At 37.3% G+C, this 26,259-nt stretch overlaps 1 protein-coding gene across 11 annotated transcripts in view; it reads right to left on the reverse strand.

Annotated features, from left to right (window-relative positions):
• Window positions 1-26,259, reverse strand: part of ADGRB3 (adhesion G protein-coupled receptor B3) — a 448,905-nt gene that overhangs the window by 43,378 nt on the left and 379,268 nt on the right. For all 11 annotated transcript variants that reach the window (XM_010405738.3, XM_010405732.3, XM_010405697.3 and 8 more), the window contains one exon: window positions 192-342. In XM_010405738.3, the coding sequence (XP_010404040.1) occupies window positions 192-342 (151 nt within the window). The remainder of the gene's footprint in view (window positions 1-191; window positions 343-26,259) is intronic.

Consider the following 26,259-nt stretch of genomic DNA (forward strand, 5'->3'; position numbering starts at 1 on the left):
GCTACGATACACATCAGCATACCTTGAGCCTGAGATACAGTGGAAAGGCTTCTAACCTAGTTTTCCTTTTAGTAACATTGCTGTCTACTATCTTTCAGTTTTACTGAAGAAAATGATGATATTCTTGACATTGCCACTGCATTAAATGTTTCATTCCAATGATTCTTAGGAAATTAGTTTTACTGACTTACCCCATCCAAGGCACAAGAAACGCTTCCTTATGAGCCGTGTCCTAATTTTTCCAGTAACAGCCATATATGACTGCCACGCTTCTGTCAAAACCCAACAGAATGAAGCTAAGAAGAAGAAGTGTAAAAATGCGGTGGTTGTGGTGCAGATGCCCTGCAGGGAGCAAAGAGAAGCTCATGCTGAATACTTAGGGACACTCATTTCTGTTTTCAATTCAAAGAGTTGTCATATTCTATCATCTTGACCTTTATCCTTAGCATTCACTCTCCCTTTTCTCCCTTTATGATGTGGTGGCCACAAAGAGCGAGAGAAAGAAAGAGAAATGTTGATGGGGATTAAGCAGAAGAGGTTTTGACTTGTTTTCCCAAATACTGAGTGTTCTGAGCAGGGACAAAGACACAAAATAAATCATTCCAGCAGATTTTTCTCTACACATTTACTTTGACCAGGGATCATTGCAAAGCCATTCTGGTAAACCAGTTACAAAATTACTGATTATAAAATCACACTGAGCTGAACAGAGAAAATGTGGGGATACAAATGCTCCTAATTGCGAGTTAAATTTTATTTCCCTCCATGAAGAAAGACCCTGATTACAAATCTAAATTTGATTTTTTGATTTTTTATTTAAATTTTATAGAACTTTAACCTCTTGGAATACACTGCCTTAGATATTTTTAGGCAGGTTTAAGTATCATAACCTTAACAATTACCCTGGATATTGTTTTTATGGGTATCAGTAATTTGTCATCTGAAAAGTATTTTGAGCACATGCAGTTGGCTTTCCTTTGTCACTGAAGCCCTTAATTAAACTTCACATTGTAGCTTACATAAATGAGCTTCCTGGCATAAATGATGATCTGCCCTCCACTTTGTTGCTTAAAATGCCAGTAGCAGGCTATAAAATGCAGTCTGCATAGCACCCCAGAACCAAAACCACACCAGTAATGTTGAGAATATCCTTAGCACAATTTATCCTTAGCACAATCTGAAGTGTCAAATTATGTTAAGATTAAAAGAAAAAACAATTCACACCCCAAACATCAATGATGTAAATTCATGAAAAAATGAAAAATGTAGATATTACTTTATGCATCATACACATGTAATGGCTACCTTACACTTAGCTTTTTATTAAGGCTAGGTAAAATTTTTTACTAAAATCCCAGCTGAGCAAACTATTTAGGGAGAGAATATGTATGTTCCTACTTAAATATAGGTGATTGCATATATTGATTCAAGGCTGATAGGAAGGATATGACATATATGATACCCATATATTACACCATGCATCTTTTTTAGTTCATTTTACATTCTTAATAACTTTCCAATATGTTTTGGTTTGAATTTTCCATGGTGTTAATTTTTCCAGATTCTTATCTGTAATCAGTTGTGCTGGTTAACTCCAATAGCTATCTGGAATACATATCTGATAGCTGATAGCTGATACCAGCTGATATTAGTATTAGCTGACATCAACCTCTGAACTTTCAAAAATTTATGCACTTGAAGAGTCAAAACATAATGATTTCCTGCTTTGAATTTACAGATGTGACAAACACCTTGTCTTCAAATCCTGAGTCAAATTGTCTATTTAAATCCAGAGGAAAGGGGCTCTGTACAATTATATACAAGAGAACTGTTAATTTAAAAAAAGCAATAATGTAAACTGGAAAAAACCAGCAGATCTTGAAAATGCACTAGTTATTCCATCCTAGGCTTTGCCATTAATTCTTATGTTTAGATGTCGCTAAGGTATATGTATTCATAAAATCTATCCAGTTAAAGCCTGACTAGTAGCAGTATTTCCTGTATATGAAACCCCTCCACCACACTTACTTAAAATGAAAGTTCTGCAATGAAACACACAATAAGTACAATAGAAAAATCACAAATGTCCTTTCTTTAACTGCTGCTTCATACGTTATGAATTCCTACTACGCAATTTTAATTTGCTTTCCTATCAATGTTCTTGCAAAAGCTAGAGAGTTCTGTTGGAGCAAGAATTTGACAACAAAATTACTTTTGAGGAATAGTACAGAATTTTTTATGCAGGAACTGCATAGATAAAAACATACTCTGACAAAAAAAAAGGTGAATATACAATTTCCCTTGTAAATAATGCAAATACAAACAAATCCTGATCTTTTTGGTGAAAACACTGCGAACTCTTATGGTTGACTTGAGTGCATACGTAGGATTTAATTCATAATTTATCCTCTATACTGAAAAAAAGGGGAAGATGATAATCTGAGACAAATGTGGACACAGCTACTGTGGAAGAAAGAACTGTGATGAAAATGTTAATGATTGTGTTGAGCACAAAATGAGAAAACAGCAGAAAGTTTTATGAGAAGCAATCTGTGCTCTAGCTGGAATATATGACTGCTGATTATATCTAACTTCTGAGTGGCAGACAGGGGTCTTTAATGAACAACAATAGTAAGCCTGTATCACTGATATAACAGTGTATTTGCATCACATGCCATCAGAAAGATGCAAATCAGCCTCAAAACATCGCCAAACAACCGCTGTGGGATTGTGATGACAGATTCATGTGCAGGCAGTGCTTGCAGTGATCTCAGCCTCCCTCCCTGCAAGAGAGCCATGGCAAACAAAACTGCCCCCTCCCAGACACAGCCATGGGCTCAGCACAGTTGTCCAATACCCCACTGGAAATCTGGCTTTTATGCACTTCCTTATTCTTTCACTTTGATAAATAAATAGGGAAACAATGCTGCTCTGTCTGGGAAAGCACTGTATCTGGGAAGCCAATTTCCACATAGAAACAAAAATTCATTTTTACCAAAGGTTGTTATTAAATGGGCCATTGAATATGTCTAATTTTAGAAAGTACATATCAGCATTTTTTCTTTCTCACCAGGTTATGGACTACTGCCAATTGCTCCTTCCTCTCCTCTTCTTCCTTGGCCAGGGACCACCACCTCCCCTCACCTTCCTGCACATGCAGCAGCATCACTCAAACCTTGTGGCCCATCACTCAGAGAAAACCACAGTATATCAGCCTGCCTGCACCAAGAGATAGTGGCACACATCTTCCCCATTGCTTTAGGAGATGCTTTGCATTTGCTTCTAATTCTAGTTTATTAAAACTCACTGAATTAATTACCTGTGCTGAGCACCTGTCAACCTGCAACAAAATTAATTTTAACAGCCTAATTTATTCACTATTTCTTCAAGCTTCTGAAATTAATTTAACTGTTACTCTAACCTCCTCTTCCTCCCATTGCTCTTGTTCCTGGCTCCCCATATGTACTTGTAAGTGGGGGAAGGGAGTTCTTCTCTCCTCAGAATGCATAGTTTCATGAACTTTAATTGAGTCTCAGGTGTTTAGCTACCTGGAATATCTAAGTAAGACCACTCATCCCATTTTAATAAACAATATACTATTGAAAGCAAGAACACACATCAGGTATCAAATTATTTACTTCTCTGATACTTGTAAGACACCTACTTCATATGAGTGTACCAAAGCACAGCTTAGAAATGTAAAAAAAAATGTAAATTCAAAGCTATGTGTTCTAGTGATTCATATTTATAACGTAATAATGATGAGTAAAGTAGAGAATGCATAATTTTTTATGACCTGTAAATGTAGGTCATAAATGTAACCTCAAAATAAGAATTTATCAGTATTCTTTGAGCATCTGGCTGTTGTGTTTTGGGTTTTATTAACAGAACAATGGTATTTTTTTAACAGAATAATGTGTGGATTTTTTCTTTAATAGCAGTGTCTTCCACAAAAAGGCAAAGAGAAGCAAGAACACCTGATTTGTGTTCTTGCCCCGAAACAGGTTCTTTTTCCTTCAACAAACTTGTGAGTCCTGATAAACAGTATAAGAATCAAAGCTATTTGAAAATGAACATGAAAAATGAAATCTGTACTGGTGATAGAAAAATGAACAGGGCTAAAATCCACTTGGATTATTTAATGAAGTAGAAATGAGAGGTAGTAGAAAACCATTTAAATAATAAAATTTCTTAGAGATTGTAATCTTGCCCTTGACTTAATCTCTGAGGAGATAAACCTAAGGAGAAAAATTAAATGGGTGCTATTCTTATGATGTTCTGATCATGCACTGAGTTCACAAACAGCACTTAAAGACCACAATAATGAATAAATGAAACAAAGAACAAACAAAGCAAAGATAATGCCAAGGACACAGTAAAAAGCAGAAAAGTAATCCTATGACAAAATGTGTATATTTTATTGTCTTTCGGGGATTCTTAAGCCATGAACTCTCAAATAGTGTCTTTTTCTTCTTTAAATCAAAAATGTAAATTCACAAAAGAAAATACTGCTTAATATTCTGAATTTTATTTCTTTATTATCACTTATTTTAAAACTGATTTGGGAAATACAGTATCTTTACCTCAAGAACAGCAGACTTTCAGAATATAGGGAGACAGTATATTGGTCAGATAATATTGAATGTTAGATTAAATACTGGTTTAGAGAGTAAAGTGACGTTAAAATAGATGGACATTCAGAGACTGTGGGGCAAAGAAGCAAGAACTTTCTTTTCAGGAGTGGTTTTCTGGAAGAGAGACAGATTTTCAATGAGAAAAAAATATGGCAAGGGAGGCTGCCTCTTCAGTTGCAAACATATTTGAAACTCTTAGGATCTTAAATACCTGAGAAATCATAGCTGAAATCTTTCAGGTTTTTCTTCCAGGATCATTAATGTTGCTGAGACCATAAAGCTTTGATGATACCATTTAAAAAATCCTATGTTCCTTTCTTTTGGCAGACTCCAGTGCTGCTAACACCACTTGCTCAAGCAAGGAACTCAGGAAATCTGATACTGATATTGAAAATAGCAATATAGTGGAAATAATTGTTCTAAAATAATGTTATTTGTGTTTTCAACCAACAGCTATGAAACTCTTTAATTAACACAGAGAAAAATTTAGGGATCTTCTAAAAGTTTTTTCCATTGTCCTTAGTAGTTGCAGACTCAAATGGTTTAACTTCATTACATTTTGTTCTGATATCTCACATGATAGCCCAGAATAATTATCATTTGACTTCATGTGCATTTGTGTGATGAGATATGCATAGTTAATCATTATATTGAAGGATTCTATATGTGGTACAAGACAATGTGACTGGGAGACTTTACCTGGATTTTTAAAGCAAGTCACTTTTTCAGTGCAACAGCAGTAATCTTAGAGTAGTTAGGCGATCTGCCTCAAAAAGATAATGAGTAATAACTAAGGACAACCAATTTTCTGTCCTTCTACTCAATCATTTTGTTTACGCACAACAAGCAAGATGCCTTTCTAGGTTCTGATAAATAGCATATAAGCTGGCTGTAAATGACCCAGCTCCTTCTACAGTTCCTTTGATTTATTTTACAATTACACTCCCATCTTTATCAACAGCACAGCAATCTCACAGCAAATTTTTTCTAGTATCCAATTTTATTCTTCTTTTCTTTTTGGTATCATAGGCAAATTATCACAACATTTGCTAAACTTTGGGACCATTTCATGCACCGAGTGTCAGGGTGCAATACAATTTGTTCTGCTACTTTGATTTAAGGTTTGTTTTTCTTCACTTCTGGAATCTGTCCTTTTATCTGACCATATAACCACAGCGATCCTACTGCAGTAGTATAAGTAAATCTGGAAGTAAACTTACGGTTTGAATTGTATTTTTTCTCTGCATTTGTGCTTTCCATTTATACTTTTAATGTCTGTCTTACTATTTTCACCTAAAGTCTCTTCAGATACTTTACTAACAAATTCAGTTTCTGCTCCTCTTTTACCTAGATTTACCTTAAAGGTATTTCTAAAAACTACTCATCTATGAGTAAAGCATTTACAATCTCTTTTCACATTTATTTATGAAGACCAGTCAGAATGTCTCACATTTTTCCCAGGTGCAGATCCCAGCAAGAGAAGTGCTGTTTATATCTGATCCACTAGAAGTATATGGAGCCTTCTTTTTAACTTCTGCCCTTTGCAGTTACCTTTCTTCAAAGTTCTCCCTTAATAGCTGTTGCCTCTATCACTCATATCAACAACCTCTGCACTTAAATCTTTCACAGTATAGTTGTACTTTGGCATCCCTCATGTTATGTCTATAGAGAACTGCTGGGTTGTATTCAAAATAATTCCTCTGCTAGCCCCTATTCTCCTCCAGATCTTATAATACACATAGTACAAAATAATTCCAGCAACTAGATGTGAAGGGATAGTCTCCTGTCTTTTGGCAAGAAAAAGAATCCATTAAAATTGCTAGCTGCATGTGCAAACCTTCCTCACTCTGTCATGTGGCAGAATGTCTACACCAGTAACAGCAAAGGTATCCTTTATGCATTGGCATGCGCATAAATTGTTAGGGAATTCCTTGGCACAGTTTTGACCTGAACCAAAAATTGTTCTCCCAGCTCAGGCCCACACAGAGACTGAAAGAGGGCCTGGGCCAGGAACCCTTCCTGACAGTCAGATTGCACTCAGTGTCCTCCTGCCCTGGAGGGCTCGGGTGTATGGGATGGAAGCCATGCTGTGCTAATTTGCCTTGGGACTATAGAAATATTTGTGGCTCATTTTGGTGACTAGGCTGGATAGAGGCAAGAAGTCCAGCTGGATAATTCATATTATGCTGAGCTATGACTAATATATGAGACAGTAAAATTCATTCCATGTTGTTTACCACATTCTCTGGAGACTGTCGGTTCAAAGCTCAAGTTTTTATTGTTTAACTTGGAATTGCTTTCTTGGTGACATGCCTACAGTAAATTGAAAGCCAGGTGGAATACAGTTCTCATACAATTTCCTTACACTCATACTCATTTTAGTCCTCCTCCTGGTTTGGATTGTTATTGCCAGGTTATATTTAAGCAAATGAGGTCTGAACAAGCAGTATCACAGAACAGGTTACTCAGAGGCAATTTAATTTCTTCGATTACAAAACCTGGCAACAGAATCTCTTCCCTTTCTGCCTTTGTGCTGTGAAGATGTAAATTTTTCTGGGCAGGCAGGAAATGAAGGAATAGGATCCTCTATTTGTTTATAGGATTAATCCAGAAGTCAGTGGAAAGACTCCCATTAATTTAAGTGGGTTTTATACTGGGTGTTACACCTACAGAATAAGGGAGGAAAGGTGCATGAGCAGAGGCTTGTGATCTCGCTTCTCATCTTAAGTACTTTAAATGTTTACAGAGTATTGGATGAGCATTTTTTCTGGTAAGTGAATTTGGCCTACTTCACATCATGAATTTATTGTATTGGCTTTGATGCTAAACACTTTAAACAAGGTAAACATCAGCTCTGTCAGGACAAAATAACAATATTTTAACTGTGACCTCAAATAAGTGTGTTTTGAAGTTTTTGAAGCTCAGAACAAGAGGTTTACAGGCAGATATAAAAGAAAATAAGAAGCCCTTTAAAACTCTAAGGCATAAAATCAATTTATATAAAAGTTTTTCAATTCCTTCCTGACTAATTAGTCTCAAATTGCTATCACAGTGTTGTAATAGTGATGCTTCCCTGTGCCAGAGAAGACCGTTTCCTAATTGTCTTTTTTTTCTTGGTGGTGGGTTTTTTTTTTGGCTTTTTTCTTTTTTTTAAACAAAACAAAGTGATAATGCTCAGTTTAGGTAAAAAAGTGGAAATCACTGGTATGCTTTCTCAAAACAACTGCTTCATTACTGAGCTATTGAGGAATGAGAATTAAAAAATTAAATTGAAATTGATGCTATCTTGAAAAATTTCTCTATAAAAATAGCTTTGTGAGGTTTTGCATTACCAAGTCTGAAAGATTTATTATTTAAAGAAGGATAAAATATAGATTTGTGGATAAAATATAGATTTGTTTTTTGAACTGATGGGCAAGCAAAATCAACCTGGTCTCTGAACACCATTGAAAAATTAGTTATGTTTTTGTACATCATTGCAGATAACAGCAATATAGAAGCAGAACTGAAGGTGCAGTGTGAACAGAAGAGACTGCATTCATATCGATGAATGCACAGTTTGGCCTGAAAAGTCTCTGCAACTGGGTGTGACTCAGAGGAGAAAAGAAAATGCATGCTGGCTGTCAGAGTGCTTCTACTGGGCTGTCAGAAACACTTCTATTTACTTGGGAACTATGCAAATTAAGGTATAGATTATGGATCAATAATAAAAAAGCTTCCCTGATGTTATTACACTTTGGTTTTCAGGTTGTTTCTCAGGGACTGTTTCTAGGCTCTGAAAATTCCATATTCCTTTAATTTTAAAATATGGAATGTGGGGTGTGCTCTCTTAAATGAAGACAAATGTTCTTGGCAGGTTTGAAGAGATATAATAATGAGACAACTACATTAACAGTGAAGAAAAAGCTGTTTGACTGTAACATATGATGTGCTGTATAATCACTTCAGCTTACTACATAAAGATATTCAGCTTTTTAAATCTCTCTTTGGGTTTTTGCAAGTAGAAATACTTGTCTGCATTAGCTATATGGCTATACCCGTTTGGAGAAGAATAGAGAATACAAGAGCCAGTAGTCAATTAGCACAATGAGCAACTCATGTTCCAAAGGTCCTGAGTCTTCCTAGCTTTAATTTATTTAAAAGTTTGAGATGGGGGCTGTGTGAGTAGCTAGGGGCAATGAGCCAGGATTGGTAATGAAGAGGTGGCTGAGCTGAGCACAAGGGTTACACGAGTCAGCAATGTCAGCAAAGAACAGAGTGGTTCAGAGCACAGTTGAGAGGGATCTCCCTACAGAGTTTGGAGAAAAACAGGAGGAGGTGTCGAGGCACAGACAAAGGCAAGGAATTGAAGCAGCTTCCTTGAAAAGATGGTGTAACATAAGAGGGTAGTAGAATGGATACTGATATATGAGACTTCAAATTCCCACAGGAGGATCCAAATGCAGCAGTGCAAACTGATGTCCTGGTGAAACAAATTACCAGGAAAAGCTGCCATTAGGTAGACAGAAAATACTGCCTTGTGTAGCCCCATAGTGCAACATATTCTTGTAAAAGAATTTTTTCTTCTAAGAAAATGTGGTTATCACTTGAGTATCGCTACTCTTAAATCTGATCATCTGTTTGCTCTATTTTAGATTTTTATCTTATTTGCTAACAATAAAATTGCTGTAATTTTAGGGAGCTTCCTCAGCAATCAAAATGATGCCTAGAATGAGAAGTTCAACAACAAAGCCTGCAGTTGGCTTTCAGTGAGTCTGACTGTGATGATTATAATCCTGCCATATGAAAACAGTCCATCCTCTTGTCTGGGATACTGGTGTCAGCAAAGATTCCTTCTCTGCATATCTGTAAGAGTTTCATCCCTTTACATGATTGACTGAAACCATTGAAGTGAGAGCTTTGCAATGCTATTACAAGGCCATATGTCACCTACCTTCATTCTTTTTCTGATTTTTTAAAAAATCATAGTTATATACATATGTCTTAAAAGTCTTTATATAAGAATAATAACATGAAAAGGATGATTTTGCCCCTAAGAGCATCCTCAATTTCAAGCATGCTCAGTTTTCCTCCAAGGAAAATGTCTTTTAGGATTAGCAGTATGGAGACAGTAAGAAATTGTCTTTTTGAAAGAAGTAGTTTAAGTCCGAAACAGAAAGAATCCAGGAAAGGGAGATAGTATGTACATTATTGTGGCAATCCAAAGTCTTCTCATATCACATAACTTCAGTTTATTTTTCAAAAGTAACAGATAAAGCAATTTTTTTAAAGATATGCTATGGTTACATATATTTGTACTTGCTAACAAAATGGGTAAGAAAGCACTCACTTGTCCTGCAGCCAGCTGGAATGGTACAGAAAATGTCTATGTTAGTACATTTCTTTCTCCTCCAAAATAAGGTGGCCACATCCAAACTGGTCCCTTGCCAGTTCCAAGTATCCCAAGCTCAGGGAATTGACTGGGATAATGCTAGCTAGTGTGGGACAAAATCATCCCAAGAGGCATGCTAATTAATCCAGAGTATGGATGACTTTATGCCAGTGCTTGGGGTCATGCCACCCACAGAGGCATGTAGAACACTTTGACTTTGTTCTCTTATGCAGTAAAACATGAAGTGGGCTTGAGCAAATATGGTGGGCTGACCTGGGCCAGCAGCTAAGCACCCACCCAGTCACTTGATCACTCCCCCAGCAACATGGGGAAGAGAATCAGAACAGCAAAAGTGAGAAAAACCTGTGGGTCGAGATGGTTTAGATGGTTTAATAAGTGAAGGGAAAAAAAGCCTGCACCAAGTGATGCAAAAGCAGTCACTCACCACCTCCCACCAGCAGACTGTTGCCCAGCCAGTCTCCAAGCAACAGCCACCTTTAAAAGTCCAATGCTGGTTGTATTGCTGAGCATGTTGTCATACAGTATGGGATAACCCTTAGTCATTTGGGGTCACCTATCCTGGCTCTGTTCCCTCCCAACTTCTTGCCCACCCCAGCCTACTCTCTGCCAGGGCAGCTGAGAAACAGTGAAGGTCTTGATGCTGTGTAATCACTGCTCAGCAATAGCTGAAACATCAGTGTCTTAGCAACACTCTTTATTCAGAAATCCAAAACACAGTGCCATACAGGATTCTGTGTGGAAAATTAGCTACATCCCAGCCAAATCCAGCACAGAAACCTAACAATGAGCCCAAATGGAGTCTGTGTGTGCATGTGTCCCCACACATGCCTATGAACAAAGGGTAACAGATGCTTTTGAATGTGTTCATATAATGTGTAGACATACACACACAGGCACTTTTAAAAAAATTAATGCAACTGCATTTGAAAGTTGTTAATGGGATGCACATACGTATTTATGTAGTTCACCAATTTTTACTGTTTCTTTTAATTGAAAACCTAATTTTATTTTTTTATTCAGAAATAACATATTCTTTCCCTGTAGCCTTAAAATCAGAGCATATTATCACACTAGAAAAGCAAGTGGAGGTAGTGTGACCCTTGGATGGTTTGTGCCTTGCAAAACAATATTTTCAGCAGACAGAAGACAGAGGCGACTGCTTTACAGCTCTGTATCAGATCTTGTCAACCTGTGTACATGAGAGTGAATGCAGAATGAGCAGAAAGAACAGAATCTCCATTTTGGGCAACTGGCAGTGTCAATGCAAACTTATTATACAATAGCATCATGATCACATTAATTCTTCTTATGGTAATGATATTAATTTCTAATGCCTTTAATGCATTAGCCATGGGTTGTTTCAGAGGCCATCCATTATTTTGTTCATGCAGAGATACATGTAATGGCAATGAAGCTCCCTCATCCTCAGGATTAAATTTCATTTGGAAGAAAGAAATTCTTAATGAAGGGCTTTATTTAAAACAAAAAATAGCTAAAAAAAAAGGTTATAAATTTATTGTCCCTCTAAATACAGAAGAGGGAAAACATTGAGTTTCTGTGGGTGGGCATGACCCCCATGTGTTTCTAATGATATTAATGAAATCTCATAATTTTTGCTGGATGGAAGATTGTAGAGCTACGGATACATATGCACACTGAGGAAATCAAAGGAGTCAGTTTCTTGTCATTTTATACCATGGCTACCGGGATGATGGAAAATTCATGGATGTTGAAAGAGAAAAGCAATAGCATCCACAACCAGAGAGAAGCAGCTGTGACCACACATGTATATGGAAGTTTGATTAAGAATGGGAAGGTGAACAATAGGTTAAGTATCAGCTAATATTTTGATATTAGTTTCTATTCATTGCTTTCACAAGAAGGAAAAATGTCAAGAATTTTTTTCTTATAAAAGGTGAAAGCACTTATGCTGTTAATACTTTTGCATTGTCTTCCAGAAAGGCGGAAATTCTGTGTGGTATCACATTCATTCAATTCTCTTTATCTGATATGTTAAACCAGTAGGATAAAAGGTTTAATATTTATGACAAAGCAGTGTGGAAACTCTCATAATGATTCCTTTAGCATGATTTTAAAAATTTGTAAAGTTGTGATTATTAAAGAAGAACACTATGACAACCTGGCTGTTTTAAAGGAACAAAGAATGAAATGGTTTTCTAGAACACTCATATGCAGCAGAAGGAGTTGTAACTAATAAAAGCTCTTCCATCATGTTACTTCAAGCCAGGTTTCTTGAAAAAGGGGAATAGCAGCCTTTTTATTGGCTCTGGCTTTCATGCCTGTACTCCACTTCCCTCTTGCTTCTTCTCATAGAGCCACAGAAAAGGTTTAGCTGAGTTATTCCATACTTATGATGTAATGTAACATGTCAGCACAATCTGGAGGAGGAATCTGGGGCATCATTACTTTTAGGACAGCACTGGTTCCTCACAGATACCAGTAGGACGAAGGTTCTTCCTCCTATATGTTCTAAATACATTCTCCTTATGGAAGTCACTGTAAGGAGCCTTGTGAGGACCCAAAGCTCTCTGCAAGGCCTCATATCTACTGGTTTCACTTTTGTTTAACTGCTAGGGAGTCTAAGAACATGAGCTTCCTGCTGGGAACAAAAGAGGTTTCCAAATGAGGAAGGAAAAATATTGTGGAGAGAGTGCCCGGAGATTTCAGCAAGATGATCTAAAGAGAACTAGCGCCTAGCAACATGATAGCTTTCTTCGGGAGGGCATTATCTATGCTCTTAGGTAACACTTTCGAAGAAATTTGAAGAGCTTCCCATTAAAGATGCCTGCAACAGTAAAAGAGTTACAGTGTCTCAATATTTCAGGAAGCAGGAGGAAACCAGAAAGTCGACATGATCAATTTAATATAAATTAAATTCAATATAAATTTCTGAGCAGTGGACACCTAAGCAGTGACAAGAGGAAGCAGAGAGTGTACAAATTCCCCATTATGAACATTCATTTAAAACTTATTTTATTCTTGTATCACATGAAAGAAGATGGCCTGAGATCACCATAGTTATCTGGGCTATTTAATCTGCTGCTCCACTCATAACGTAATAGTGGCCACTTAAACACACAGAGAGAAGTTATTAATGTTTTATAAGAAGGTGTTTTGTAGTCTTTAATAAAGTGTATGAGATCACTGTGTGAATGAGCATATATTTTACCAGAGAGGATGGACTTATACAAGCCTACCCCTTCATTGCTTTTACTTCAGTTTTGTGGACTGTATATGCTCCGTGCCTGACTCAGGCTGCAGTCTCCTTGAGAGAGGAGGACCTGGTGCTCTCCCTCTGTGTTGGTACAGAGCCCAGCACTCCAGGACACCTGATAAACGTGATTGCCAATAACATAATCACTCAGAGCAATGCCTTGACAAAGTTGAATTCTAGTAGTGTCTGTACCCCAGGGGATTTAATATAGCTTTCGGCATTAAGTACATCAGTGAAAGTCAGGTAGTAAAAGAGCAAGTGCATTTCTTGAAGGCTTGTTTTATATATTAGTCAAAGGGCAAACAGAATTGCCCAGTTTACAAAACTGCTAATTTATCTTCACCCCACATATCTGAAGAAGGACTGATTTTGCAGTGCTACTTACCCAAATCTATCACTGCTTAATAAATTACTCATGTGTTTCTGGCTGCCTCTTGTCATTGATTTTAGTTCTAGTCAGCTTTAAGTGTGCTGCTATTTCCTTGTTCTTTCCTTCATTAATATTACCTTCTCAATCCACACTAGGAACGTAGTTTCTAAAGATAAATTGTTTTCAGCCCTTGAAGGTGGCAATGCTGTGACAGCTTTATGGTAAGTGCTTGCTACTAACTACCTTAGAACTACTGTTGAATAAAGTTCATCCAGATGAAGTGGCTATTTAGTGACTTTTCTTCCTCCTCTCCTGTAAATAACTTTGCTAATTTTAGCCATTAAAAATGTTTTTTTAAATTTTTTTTTACTATTTTATTCTGCATTTTGTTGGCCAGTTGTAAGACAGCTTGCTGTCTATATGTGGCACGAAAGGATTGGTTGATATTACTGACATTCTTTTTTTAAAAAAAACTTTTCTGGTGAGAACACCCATTTTAATTACTCAATTGATCTCAATAAACTACCACCAATATATTTCAAAACTTCCTCTTAGAGTTTCTTATTCTAAATAAAAAACTATCTAATATTAAATATTCAATTAAATAAATTGCAGAGTTCATAGTATTTGTAAGAAAATTGCTGGTGCTTAAAAATATAAGCACATTCTGATGAAGCTGAAATGATGACACTTTGGCTTGTATCACAGCACTCTGGTTTTTGCATAAAACATAACAGCCAACAGGATGCAGCCGATCAACTGCAATTTTGTCTGAGTGTTGGATACACATGAATCAGTCTCATCTGTGGTGCTTTTTAAAATTTACTTCCAGTTATTGTGAGTGACTGTAAAGACAAACAACTCTGCTCAGGATACAAATAATGTAATTTGCATTCAAATAAAATTTTAAGTGATAGAACTAGGATGCTCAACCTATTATTTTATTTTTATGTCATTGATACACAACAAAAATTGAAATGTGGAACTCACTGCTTTAGGATTTGAAGGTAGCCAAAGAGATAAATGAGTTTAAAGTGGATTAGAGAATAGCCTGACTGATGGATGCTTTGGATGGAGTCCTGGCTCAGAAAATCTTTAAACTGCTGACTGCAAAAAGTCATGAAGTGATATCAGAGATAGGATCACTCATTCCCTGTTTCTGTAGTCCTTCCTGTATGTCGGGTTAATGTAGACAACACAGTGAATAAGGTAGATCACTGAACTGAGCGGATACTGCTGTTTTTATGTTCTAAAGCTGGCAGAGAGCAAAATTACACCAGATAATTTTAAAAATTAGGTCACTTCATGAGGGATAAGAATTCTTCCAGTGTGAAGAAAACCCCTTTCTTCTACACAGTGAAAACAAACCCTCCTCTATTGTCTGTTTACACCAAGGTCCAGATCCTCAGTAAAACTCTTCTGTGTAGGTAGCCCAGACCAGCACCAGCTGCTTTCACTCCAGTACTGCACAGGACTATCATCCCCACTTCATCACAGCCATCACTCTTCAGTTTTAGCTTTTTTTCCTCCAAAAAATAACATAAGCTTCAGACCTACTATTCTTACATGAAACTTTGGTTTATTGTAGCTAAATAGGATTTTCAGAAACAAATTTCCTGCACTTTCATAAAGATTTCTTTTTCTCTGTGAATTTAATGGCCTTTTCAGGCAGTCATTTTGGCAGTTCTTGGGGAATAGTCCTATTTCCTGCTTGTTTGTGGGCATTTTTCATACAACAGCAGAAGGGAGAGGCAAGGATAGAGTGAGCCAGATATGTAAACCTGCCAAATAAGGCGAGCTTAGGTATGAAGTGTAATATCAGAAACCACTGGTTAACGTACTGAGAATGTGTAAATCTGCTACTACAGACAGTGAAACTGCTAGCTGGCTGGATGACCTTGGAAAACTATTTTATTTTCCTGCCTGTATTTGCCTCCCTCAAGTATAAAACAGTGATGATGACACACACACTACCCTCATCAAACACAAACTCAAAACATTTTATGTCCATGCATGTTTGGAGAAACTGGATTGCAAGTTGAATGTATCTTTCTTTTTTCTAGTAACTTTTCCTCAAAGAACATGAAAGAAGTTTAGTGGGATGTCTTTGAAATATCTATTTAAGGGAAAGGTCAAATATAAAGCAAACAAGCACCTACTCTTCCAAACTCGACAGGTGTTTGTATGTGGACATTGTGCTTATCTTTCTATCCATATCGGTCACTCAGCAGAATAATGCAAGAAGGGGAAGAGAGAGACAGAGATTTTTAGAAAAACCTAAATAGGTTAGAAAATGTTGCCATAGAGACCTATTCAGACACCATAAAAATAGCTTCATGTATTGTTGATATTGTCCTTTTGCCTTCTGCTATTCTATCTGACTGAAGTAGACAGCCTCAGCAAGATGCCCAGAGTCATCAAAGGCAAAATAACAAGTCCATGAAGGATCTCCCAGGTTACTTTGAATCTGCATGCCTATCAGCAAATTCGGGTTTAATTACTTGATTCAAAACCTAGTAATATAGCTTCTGGAAGCCAGGCCAAGAAATTTGGCTCTTTACAGCTGCTTTGTTTTATAGGAGCTTCCTGAAAATTCTATAAATTCTCTTCTTTTAAAATGAAAAACTGTATGTGCTTATATTTTGGGGTTTGGTTTACTTTTGTGAGTTGAAAACATAAGTAGCATTCTTGAAATTGAGGGCTGGTGATATTTATCTCTCATAGTCTGCATATTTTTAGCCAGTAAAAGCTATTTGGAGGTTTGGGTTTGTTTGGGTTTTTTTTGTTTGGTTGGGGGTTTTTTTGGTGTGTTTTTTGGTTTTGGGTTTTTTTGTTTGGTTGGTAGGTTGGTTTTTTTTTTTTTTTTAGCAAAAGAACAAACTGATGATAAGAACATTAATTTAGGATAAATTTTCTGTTAACAGATATATTGGTTTCACATTCAATTTTGTCACAAGAATCATTGCCTGGTCTTTCTTGTATGTGCTAGACACATTTCTTTGACACATTTTTCTAATTAAAAAATATGTATTTTATTTTATGTATTTTTAAAATAAGTTTTTAGGAAAGGAATGTTTCAGGCACTAAAACAGGCATCTTCAGAAAAAAATTCTTATACAAATAAAAAAGAGAAGGAATACACATTACCATGTTTGTAATAAAAATGCACAACTGAGAATAGTAGCTGCACTGCTTCTCACTCCTCCTGTGGCTTAACCCCATTGAACAGGACCAAGTGAGCACTTGTTTATTTTATCCCAGCTTATCCCATTGGACTGCTTCACCTTGTTGTAACCCCATTTTCTAGTCCCTCTTTTGAAATTGATATGACAGGCATATTTATACATCAGTTCTTCCAGAGGTGAGGGATCTGAGACCTGTGCTTTGTTTTGTTAACAAAGCCACTAGAATTAATGGAATTATATCTGCCAAACCATGGTGATAAATTTCGAAGTAATCTTCCTAGGGCAACTGAAACTAAATGGACAGGATTTTTGCTCTGTGTGTGCCTTTTTTTACGGGCAAGGGGATGGTTTGCCATAGGAAATTCCAAAGCCGTAATACTGACAGATATTTCATCCCCTTTGCCTGTGTGTTTGAGGTTTGGTAAAGGGAGGTTTGCAAGGCTCATCTGGCCCTCACAGCTGGGCCTGGGTTAGAACTCCTGCTAGGTACAGATGGGTTTGAGTGCAAAGCTCACCCTGATCCACAGCTGTTGCCCATACTGTCTGGTCAAGAGATTTGTTTTGACTGTTATTTCTGATATTGGAAAATTTCAGTTTGACCACTAGAAATGAGTTGTGTCTTTGTATCAGCAGATGAAACAATGGGCTGGGCAGTGGTCTGTGCAGTTTTTTAGAGGGGAAGACTACAACATGCAGAAAGATGAGGACAGTAAGCAGAAAGAATGTCCACATTTGAGAATTTTTTCAGCTGAAGCTCAAATATTAAGCATCTTATACTAGGCCACCCATAAGGAGTGGAAAGAAGCATGCTATCCAAAGGAGGAATAAAGAAAAAGAAACCTTGCAACACCACTGCAAAGGTGAATTAACAGGAAAAGAGGAGACTTCTGAAAGTAACTCAAATCCAACTCTCTGCAGTAATGAAGACAAGATTACAAATGTCTGTGTGATAAAGGCTACTATGAGGGCCTTGCTCTGTCTAGAGACTTCAGCAGCATCAGGGGCTTGTAATATAGTTGGCAATATCCAGGCAAACATTCTGATCCATGACACAGGTGACACTGCAGAAGATCCTATATGTCCCGTCCCAGAGAGTCACTGGAAGAAAAGGATACAACTAAATACAAGGAAGTTTTCATATTAATAGGCTAGGCAGAAAAAAGATTTGATAATGCCAAAGCTATTGGAGGGTTCCAGGAGTAAGAGAGGGGGAAAAAAAAGAAACAGATTTTAGCTGCTGCAGTTCAGTCTTGCTGAACCCTGCAAAAACAGAACGTTAAAAGCAGACACTAATAAAAGACAAGATAGCTGATAGCATCAGAGATGCTAGTTTGCCAGCACAGCTTTATTTAGACCCAGATCTCACACCAGGAAAAGCGAGGTCTCACGAAGCCTTAAAAAATAGCAACACAGTTTACGTGTTAGCAGCAAAAGAGGGATTTTATCAGGCAATATTGAGGAAAAGAGAAAGTCACAACTGTGAAGAATTAACTGAAGCCCATCAGGGAAGTTGAGCATTTATAAGGACATGCAGACAAAACCATTTGCTGTCTGTAGCTCACTGGGCATTAAATTGAATGTCAGTGACCAAAGTGTTATCACAGTCAGATGTTAATGTAGATTCCTGGCAAATCCACCCAGCTAAACAATCACTGTACACCTGCAGGAAAGCCCTTGTCAGGAAGCTGTGTATCTAATGGGTGTTGGTCACAGACCTTCACCACCTGAGCACCTCTAGAACAACCATTCAGGCTGTCTAACTGCTAGGGCTTGTCCCCTCTCTGTAAGCAGAACTGGCTGTGGCTCAGACATGATTTCATCTATAGTTCTAAATAGCCAAATATATGACCAGAATATGTGCATTTACAGCAGAGATGTTAACCAATATGGTACATCAGTAAATATAGATTTGAGGTCCAAAAAATGGGTATCTCTCTGACTGGAAATATGAACTAGGAAATTCATAAGTGTGACATAAATAAATAGGAAATGCAGACATTTTCAGAAAAACCTTAACTATCAAGAGTGTTTCTAATTTTAGACAATACCTTACTATGATGAATAAATGGAGAAAATCATAAAGACTATTTTTAATTTTTACATTTATAGAGTCACATACATGACTTACAAAGTTACAGGAAATGTAAAATAAAAGAGCCATTCTAAGACTATGTTTTTTTACAGAGTTGTGCTATAACAACAGCAATGTTGGGTACAGTATCTTGTAATCAGCATGCCATAGAGAAACGGACAGAGTAGTTGGAAGAAGACCAGGCAAGAGTTATAGCCATGTGAAAAGGCTTTACAGAAAATGGAAAAGGAGATACTAGCAGTCTTTTTTTTTTTTTTTTCCTATCACATTATAATATTGAAAAAAATATGAACACTCAGTGGAATTCTCTGGTTCAAAATTTTTGCATGACATGCTACATTAGACTTTAAGATTTTGACTGATTTTTTTTAGCACTGAATGCAGAGGCAAAAAACTTTTGTGACAGTGGCCACTATCCACTGCTTAAATTAAGCAGCTACCAATACAGGGAAAAAAAGGCTTTAAAGAAAGATTTTCAGGTTTACATTGACCTTGTCTTGGAAACAATCCCAGCATTTTACAGTTAATTTCAGCAAATTAAGAGATTAATAACGAATGGACTAGATTTGCCAGAAACCTGTCAAATTCTGCCAAATAGGGAATTATTAGTGAAGTCAGCATTTAACAAACATACTATTGTTTTGGAAAGACTGAATTGACTGCACACAACTGATAGCCAAATGTTGAAGAGACAGCACTATCTAATCCATATTGTAATTCAGGAAGGGATGTCTTCCAAAATTTGAGTGACACCAGGCTATAAGCAAAATCAGTGCACCAAGAACAATAACCTATATTGTTCTAATTGAGTTCAGACACTAGAAGAATAAAGTGATGGAAATAAGCAAACAAAAAAATATACTTTGTCGGATTCTAGAAAACTCTTTGGCAAGGGGTATGGGGAGTTTTAGACTTTGCTTTTGGACTTGTTTTGTTTGGGGTTTGGTTTGGTTTGGTTTGTTTTTCCTAAGAAGAACATGGGAAAATTCCTGTAGCAGTGACTTTGCTAGATATACTAACTTGATTACAGTTTCAAGACTTCACCACATGCACAAAAATCAAGTCAATATTTCCAAAATGCAGACCATAACTAGACTACCAAGCTGAGGAGGGATAGGCTATGGGTTCCAATACCTGGTAGGTGGTTATCCATATTGCTGGAATGCTGGCATGGTCTCTGCCAAGCAATACCACTCTGTGCGAGTGTGGACAGCACAGGCCAAAAAGCTGCATGGATACAGCTTGCTTCTTCTGGAAGGCAAGAGCTTTTATGGATTACCCTCAGAGCCAGAGAACAGGTCCTGGCCCATTTAATTAATTGCAGATGTATAGATAAAGCCAAAGTCTCTGAAACCCTTGTAACAAAACATGGATCTTATTTTCTCTTTCTGAAAACATTTGATTAATGCTTCCCTTATTGCCTCAAGGCTTAATTTAGAAGCCAAAATTTTCAGAAAGTTTTCTATCATTTCTTTTTGCTCAAACATGCCTGGGTACTTATTATATGAAATATTACTGACAGCCCCTCTCTCCCCCTGCATTTGTGAAGTGAGAAAAATAATATTTCCCTCCACAAGGACTGTACGGACAAATACAGTGATGAATGTGAAACTCCCAGACAATGAATTATGAGAACTACATACCTTTCTTTGTGTCAGAGGATTTTAGGGAATTTTAAGACAAAGACGAAACTAACGCATTTCCTAATTATCACTAATATCTTCATGGAAAATGTTATAAAAACAGACAGCTTGCTTCATCCTCTTCCAGATGCATGCTGTCTGGAAATAATTTATATTTCACTTACATACTTATTAGCTAGTTTTTATGGTAAAAGACTTATACTCTTTTCAGTTTTTTCAGATTCAGCAATAGTAACATTTGTACTTCTCCCCTTACCTTGACTGTGTATTACCTGTGTGTGGTTCAACTAAAGCTGCAATCTTTTCAAATCTTCTACTACTTGAACTTCTCTGGCCATTGCATGTCTTCATACTTATCCTTTCTCTTCATGAATAAGCACTAAGTGCCTTTGTATACCTATATATTTTTTTTTCTTAACTCTTGCTTAATATGAGTTAGAAGTGGGAATACTCTTGTTCTCATTTTGTGGCACTTAGACCCGTTTTTAACAGGAATAAATGGTTTTGTGAAGACTTTGACAGTAAACAGCCAAGTCTTTTATTTAAGTCTTCCAAATAACTCCAACTTTTCATAGTGTAGCACTTTCAACTAAAATGTTTTTGATGCCCACAATATATCTGGCAGATTCCCATCTTTTAAACACCTCCTTTCTTTCATCCCTGCACTGTTGTGTGCGATTACTATAGAATTAAATAGGGATTTGGAATATAGCAAACCTCACAGTCCAAATTCTTACAGTTTATTGCCCTTCATAACTGCTGATGCTATGCAAAATATATTAAGGGACTAGTTCAGAGCAATTAAACTGGAATATTATGCAAAAGCACTTTCACCTTTTGTATTCAAATATTAGGTATCAATTATGCTTTTATTCACTGTAGATGAAACAAAAAGATTATATGAAAGCAGGAAAAATTTAGATCATCTAATAGGAGAAAAACTTTTGGTCATGTATTTGCATTTACATTCCATAGACAATTACAGAAAAATCAGTATTCAAAAATTGTTTCTACAGGTGAGATTCAACAATAGTAAAGTCATTCTAGATGCAAAATGATGGATAAGATGGTGTCAAACAAAAAATTGAAGAACTGTAATTAAAGCCTTATGTAAAGTGTTGTGTGTAAAATGGTCTTAAATTCTGCAGTATTCTTGTTGTTTGAAAGCTGTTCTCTATATTTGAAATGGATGGCCAGTATCAGTATCAGCTCACAAAAAAGCAAGAGTAAGCAAGTCAAAGTAGAGATGAGAAGACCAAGTCTGCATCTATAGGATGAACTTCTCACTGATGCACCTCTAAATGCCTAAGCACCAGTAATAATTTGGTCTTCTCTTTGGAAAATCCCTCCTGTATTACACATGTAAATCCCCTTCTTTCTAGAGGGCTTGTGTGCGTAAGGGTGTGGGTGTTGCTTTGGGTTTGCTACAAACTCGTTTCTCATACTGGTGAATGGGTGATGGTTGTGTCAGATGGCAGATTTCTTCTGTTACAAAAGAAAAACAGGAGCATTGTTTCTTCCTCTTTTACACTAGTTGATTTTGCTGGTCTAGCAACTTCACATTTCAAATTGTCGTGTTGTCTGTCAATACAAAAGTTTACTGTACAGTAATGGGAAACATCCTATTTATTACAAACAAGGGGCAAGATGGCTTACTCAACACTCAAAGGTACACTGATCAAAGTCACTTGCCTATTATTGCTACTGTTACCGGCTATTTTATGCAAACACAGCTTCACTGCTGCTTCACCTGATATTTGTATCTCTTATGTCTAGAATTTTATATTCTCTATTCTCCACTGCATAAAGAAAACTACAGGTTTGCATTTGAAGACAATGAAAATTGGTATCTGGCTTTTGACAATTTTGATACTTGTATATTCCCAAGGGTTTAATAACAATTTAAAGCACTAATATAAATCTATGTGCCTTTTACATCAACATTAACTTTTTAATTGAATTTATGATTTTTTGCTGCATTTTAAATTATTTTTCCTTTAATCTTTCTAGGTTTTGTTTAACCTTTGTTGTTCTATTCTTTCCTTTATTTCTGTTACAGCTATCAATCTCCTCTGAATAGACTCTTCAGTACTGACATTCTCCTACTCTCTTCTATAGTCCTTTTAGCCTTATTTGCCCCAAGCATACTTCTCTGTCACAGAAAAACAACCTTAGTATTCCTTATGGAAATCCCAGATTCTTAACCAGTGAGGGACACAGCCAAAAAAAGGTGTCTTTATCTAAAGGTTCATTCTGGAAAGATGGATTTGAAATTTATGTCCTATACAAAAAACTTATATTTTACCATACAGTTGTAACCATAAGCAATTAAGTCTTGTAATCATTAAAGAAGGACAATACCCTGTCATTCCAATACCCTGTCCAAAAAAAGCCTAAGGCTTGAAAATTCTGCTGCTAGCTTCTACTTGTTCTATGTGTGTTATTGTACTTTCTCCAGAAACCAGATTTCATGAAGGATGGATAACACATCATTGCACTGAGTGCCAAGACAGATAGACAATGTGTCGGTACTCCTCCTATATTAATGGTACACCCACTTTACATCATCCTCTCCACTTTCACTTGAAATGCTTGAGTGTCTCTCCTGCATTCTCACCGAATATGAGCTGACAACTCCCTCAGATTAGAGGACTGGGCAGTCACCAGCCATATGAAGTTCAACAAGGGAAAGTGCTGGATTCTGCACCTGGGCCAGAGCAACCCTGCATGTATGGACTGACTGGGGAATGAGATGCTGGTAAGCAGTGCCACAGAAAGGGACCTGGGGGTCCTGGTCGATGGCAAGTTGAACATGAGTAAGCAGTGCCCTGGCAGCCAGGAGGGCCAAGAGTGTCCTGGGGGGCATCAGGCACAGCATCTCCAGATGGGCAAGGGAGGGGATTGTCCTGCTCTGCTGTGCACTGGGGCTGCCTCACCTCGAGTGCTGGGGGCAGTTTTGGGTGCCACAATGTTAGAAAGACATGAAACTGTTAGAGAGTGTCCAAAGGAGGGCAACAAAGATGGTGAAGGGTCTTGAGGGGAAGCCAAGTGAGGAGCAGCTGAGGGCACTTGGTCTGTTCAGCCTGGAGAAGAGGAGACTGAGGGGAGACCTCACTGCAGTTACAACTTCCTCATGAGGGGAAGAGGAGGGACAGACACTGATCTCCTCTCTGTGGTGACCAGTGACAGGACCCGAGGGAATGCCTGAAGTTGTGTCAGGGGAGGTTTAGGTTGGATATTAGAGAAAGGTTCTTTGCCCAGAGGGTGTTTGGGCACTGAACAGGCTCCCCACGGAAGTGGTCACAGCACCAAGCCTGACAGAATTCAAGATGCATTTGGACAACACTCTTGGGCACATGGTGTGACTCCTGGGCGTTGTCCTGTGCAGGGCCAGATGTTGGAGTCAAAGATCCTTATGGGTCCCTTCCAACTCATTGTATCCTGTGATTCTGTCATTCTGGGATCATGCCATATTAAACTTCCTTCAATTACTATGATAACCTTCCTGCTTAAGTAGGAATTTAGGCCGCTTCTATTCATCTGGTTTTGGTTGTCTGGCTTGCCTTGTGGCTGAAATGCTAATATATGTGATGTGCTTACATTGATCAAAAATAGGACGAAAGCATAATGGAGCCATGACCTTGCTTCACAGTGAGAGAACTTGCATAAGATATTAGAAAACTTCACAGATATAAATGGACTTTTGTCTAATCAATTAATTATACAGTTCTGAGGTTCCTTACTCTATTTGTGTAGGTTAACTGATAAATCTATACAAATACAAGAATCAGATTTTAATGGTTTTTCCAAAAGACGTCCTTGTTGAACTCGTTAGTTATACAGAATTATAACAAAATACTTAATGACCTTCTTGGTCTTAAAAACATAATACAAGTACAGTTTATTTCTTTAAAATGTTAAGAAAAAGGTTTTCTTATTGATCAGAATAGGGTTTTCTTATACAACAGTCTATACAGCATTTTGTAATGAGATCTTCAGGAAATAATGCAAGTCATATGCTGTAAGATAAATGGGAAAATGAGAAGTGAAAAAATGTAATGCACCATATCATGCTCTCTGCACAGCAACTCAGCCAAGCAAATATGAACAGGTAGAAACCTCTTGTTTTACTTTCTGTGAAGAAGGTGGGGAAATAGTGTTCAGACTTGGACAAGAAGGATAAATAATATTTCACATGTTAAAATTTGGGTTTTGTGCTGTAAGGTCCTTCAGTTAGTCCTACCATTCAACTGATGACTCTAAGAAGTACTTAACATGACAAAACTTCAGAGGCAGCTACGATCAAGTCATTAAAATATTAACTGATTATGTCTTTTGCAAGAGTAAAGAACAAAAATATTGCTGCCTCCTGCCATTTGAGAAAACCCACATTCCCTTTTTAATCTTTATAAATGGTGAACTTTGAGGCTTACTTTTCCCTCACCAGATGAAACCTGAGCTAGTAAGGCCAGCCTGGAAAATCTCTTTATGTCATAATTTTCAAAGGAGTTTACAAGTTTTCACTTATCTGTTACTTATGAGAGTGATGTGAATTGTTGTAATGACAGAGATACAAGTGATATTACTTGCACAGCATGCGTGGGCAAGTAGAGAGAAAACTGCAAGTCTGATTCTTGAAATGGAAAAGCTTGTATGATATTGTCAAGATAAGGACAAAGACTGTTATAAGCAGGGATTTGTAGGTATGAGAGAGAACACAATATTCCCAGTATTGGCAGATGCTTCTCTCTGAGTGGCTGTCATTAGTCTCTAAGTATGTGAAAATAAACTGTCATTCTCTACTTTGGAAAGGATGAGTTTGGTGTATGAAAGAAACACAGCCAAGCTGATAGTGGGATCTCATCATTAAGCTATATAATGTATAAATAAGTTAATTTTGAAGAAAAAACAACCTTAAGGCTTCAAGAAATTGTCAGCGCCTGCTGTTCATTCAGAGGGATTTGCTACGCAGTTTACTCTGCAAGACTCAATATGCTCCTATTGCAATAAGTCTTCTTTGCCAGTCGATCAAAGAGAAAATTGAGAGAGAGAGTAGCTGTAAAAAAATTTGCCAGCAGTTGATGGAGTGTAATCGAGTGAAGCTGATAGACTACCAGTAGCTTGCTATGCATTCTTCCCTTTAAACAAGACACTGCCATGGTTCAGGCATAACAAGGAGGAGTTTCAAAACTTCATTTATTAGCAGACTTAGCCAGTAGCTTTAACAAGCTAGTGATTCTAGGTACTCTAGTGCTAGAATGGGGAATCTTACTGCATTTGGGTTTGAGGAGACTCCCTCTTCCCTGGAGGTTCCATGGGGCAGGTTCTCTAAGACAAACTGCTCTTCCTCTGCCAGTACTGTGGCCCTATCCACAGCCTGCAGCTATGTGTCTTCAGTGAATATTTCACACCTGGGTCTTTTCTCAGTGGGGAAGACTGAAAAGGGGTATTTTTTGAATGAAAGTTGAAAAGATACTTAATTGCAGCAGAGTAGCAGGCTATACACTAGCAATAAATCTCTAAATCGCTAAATAGGCATTTCTACAAGGCTTTGTATGGCATCTCTCTACTCATCAGGGCAGGTCACTAAATGAGTTTCCCCTGTTGGACTTGACAAAGGATGAAGGCAGGAAAAAAGCTGAGTGAGAGAAGCTAGTGATGTACTGAAGTCATGCTAGTGATGTACTAAAGTCGTGTTTGTTGCATGT

Source organism: Corvus cornix, chromosome 3 (assembly GCF_000738735.6).
Source record: "Corvus cornix cornix isolate S_Up_H32 chromosome 3, ASM73873v5, whole genome shotgun sequence".
NCBI lineage: Eukaryota > Metazoa > Chordata > Aves > Passeriformes > Corvidae > Corvus > Corvus cornix.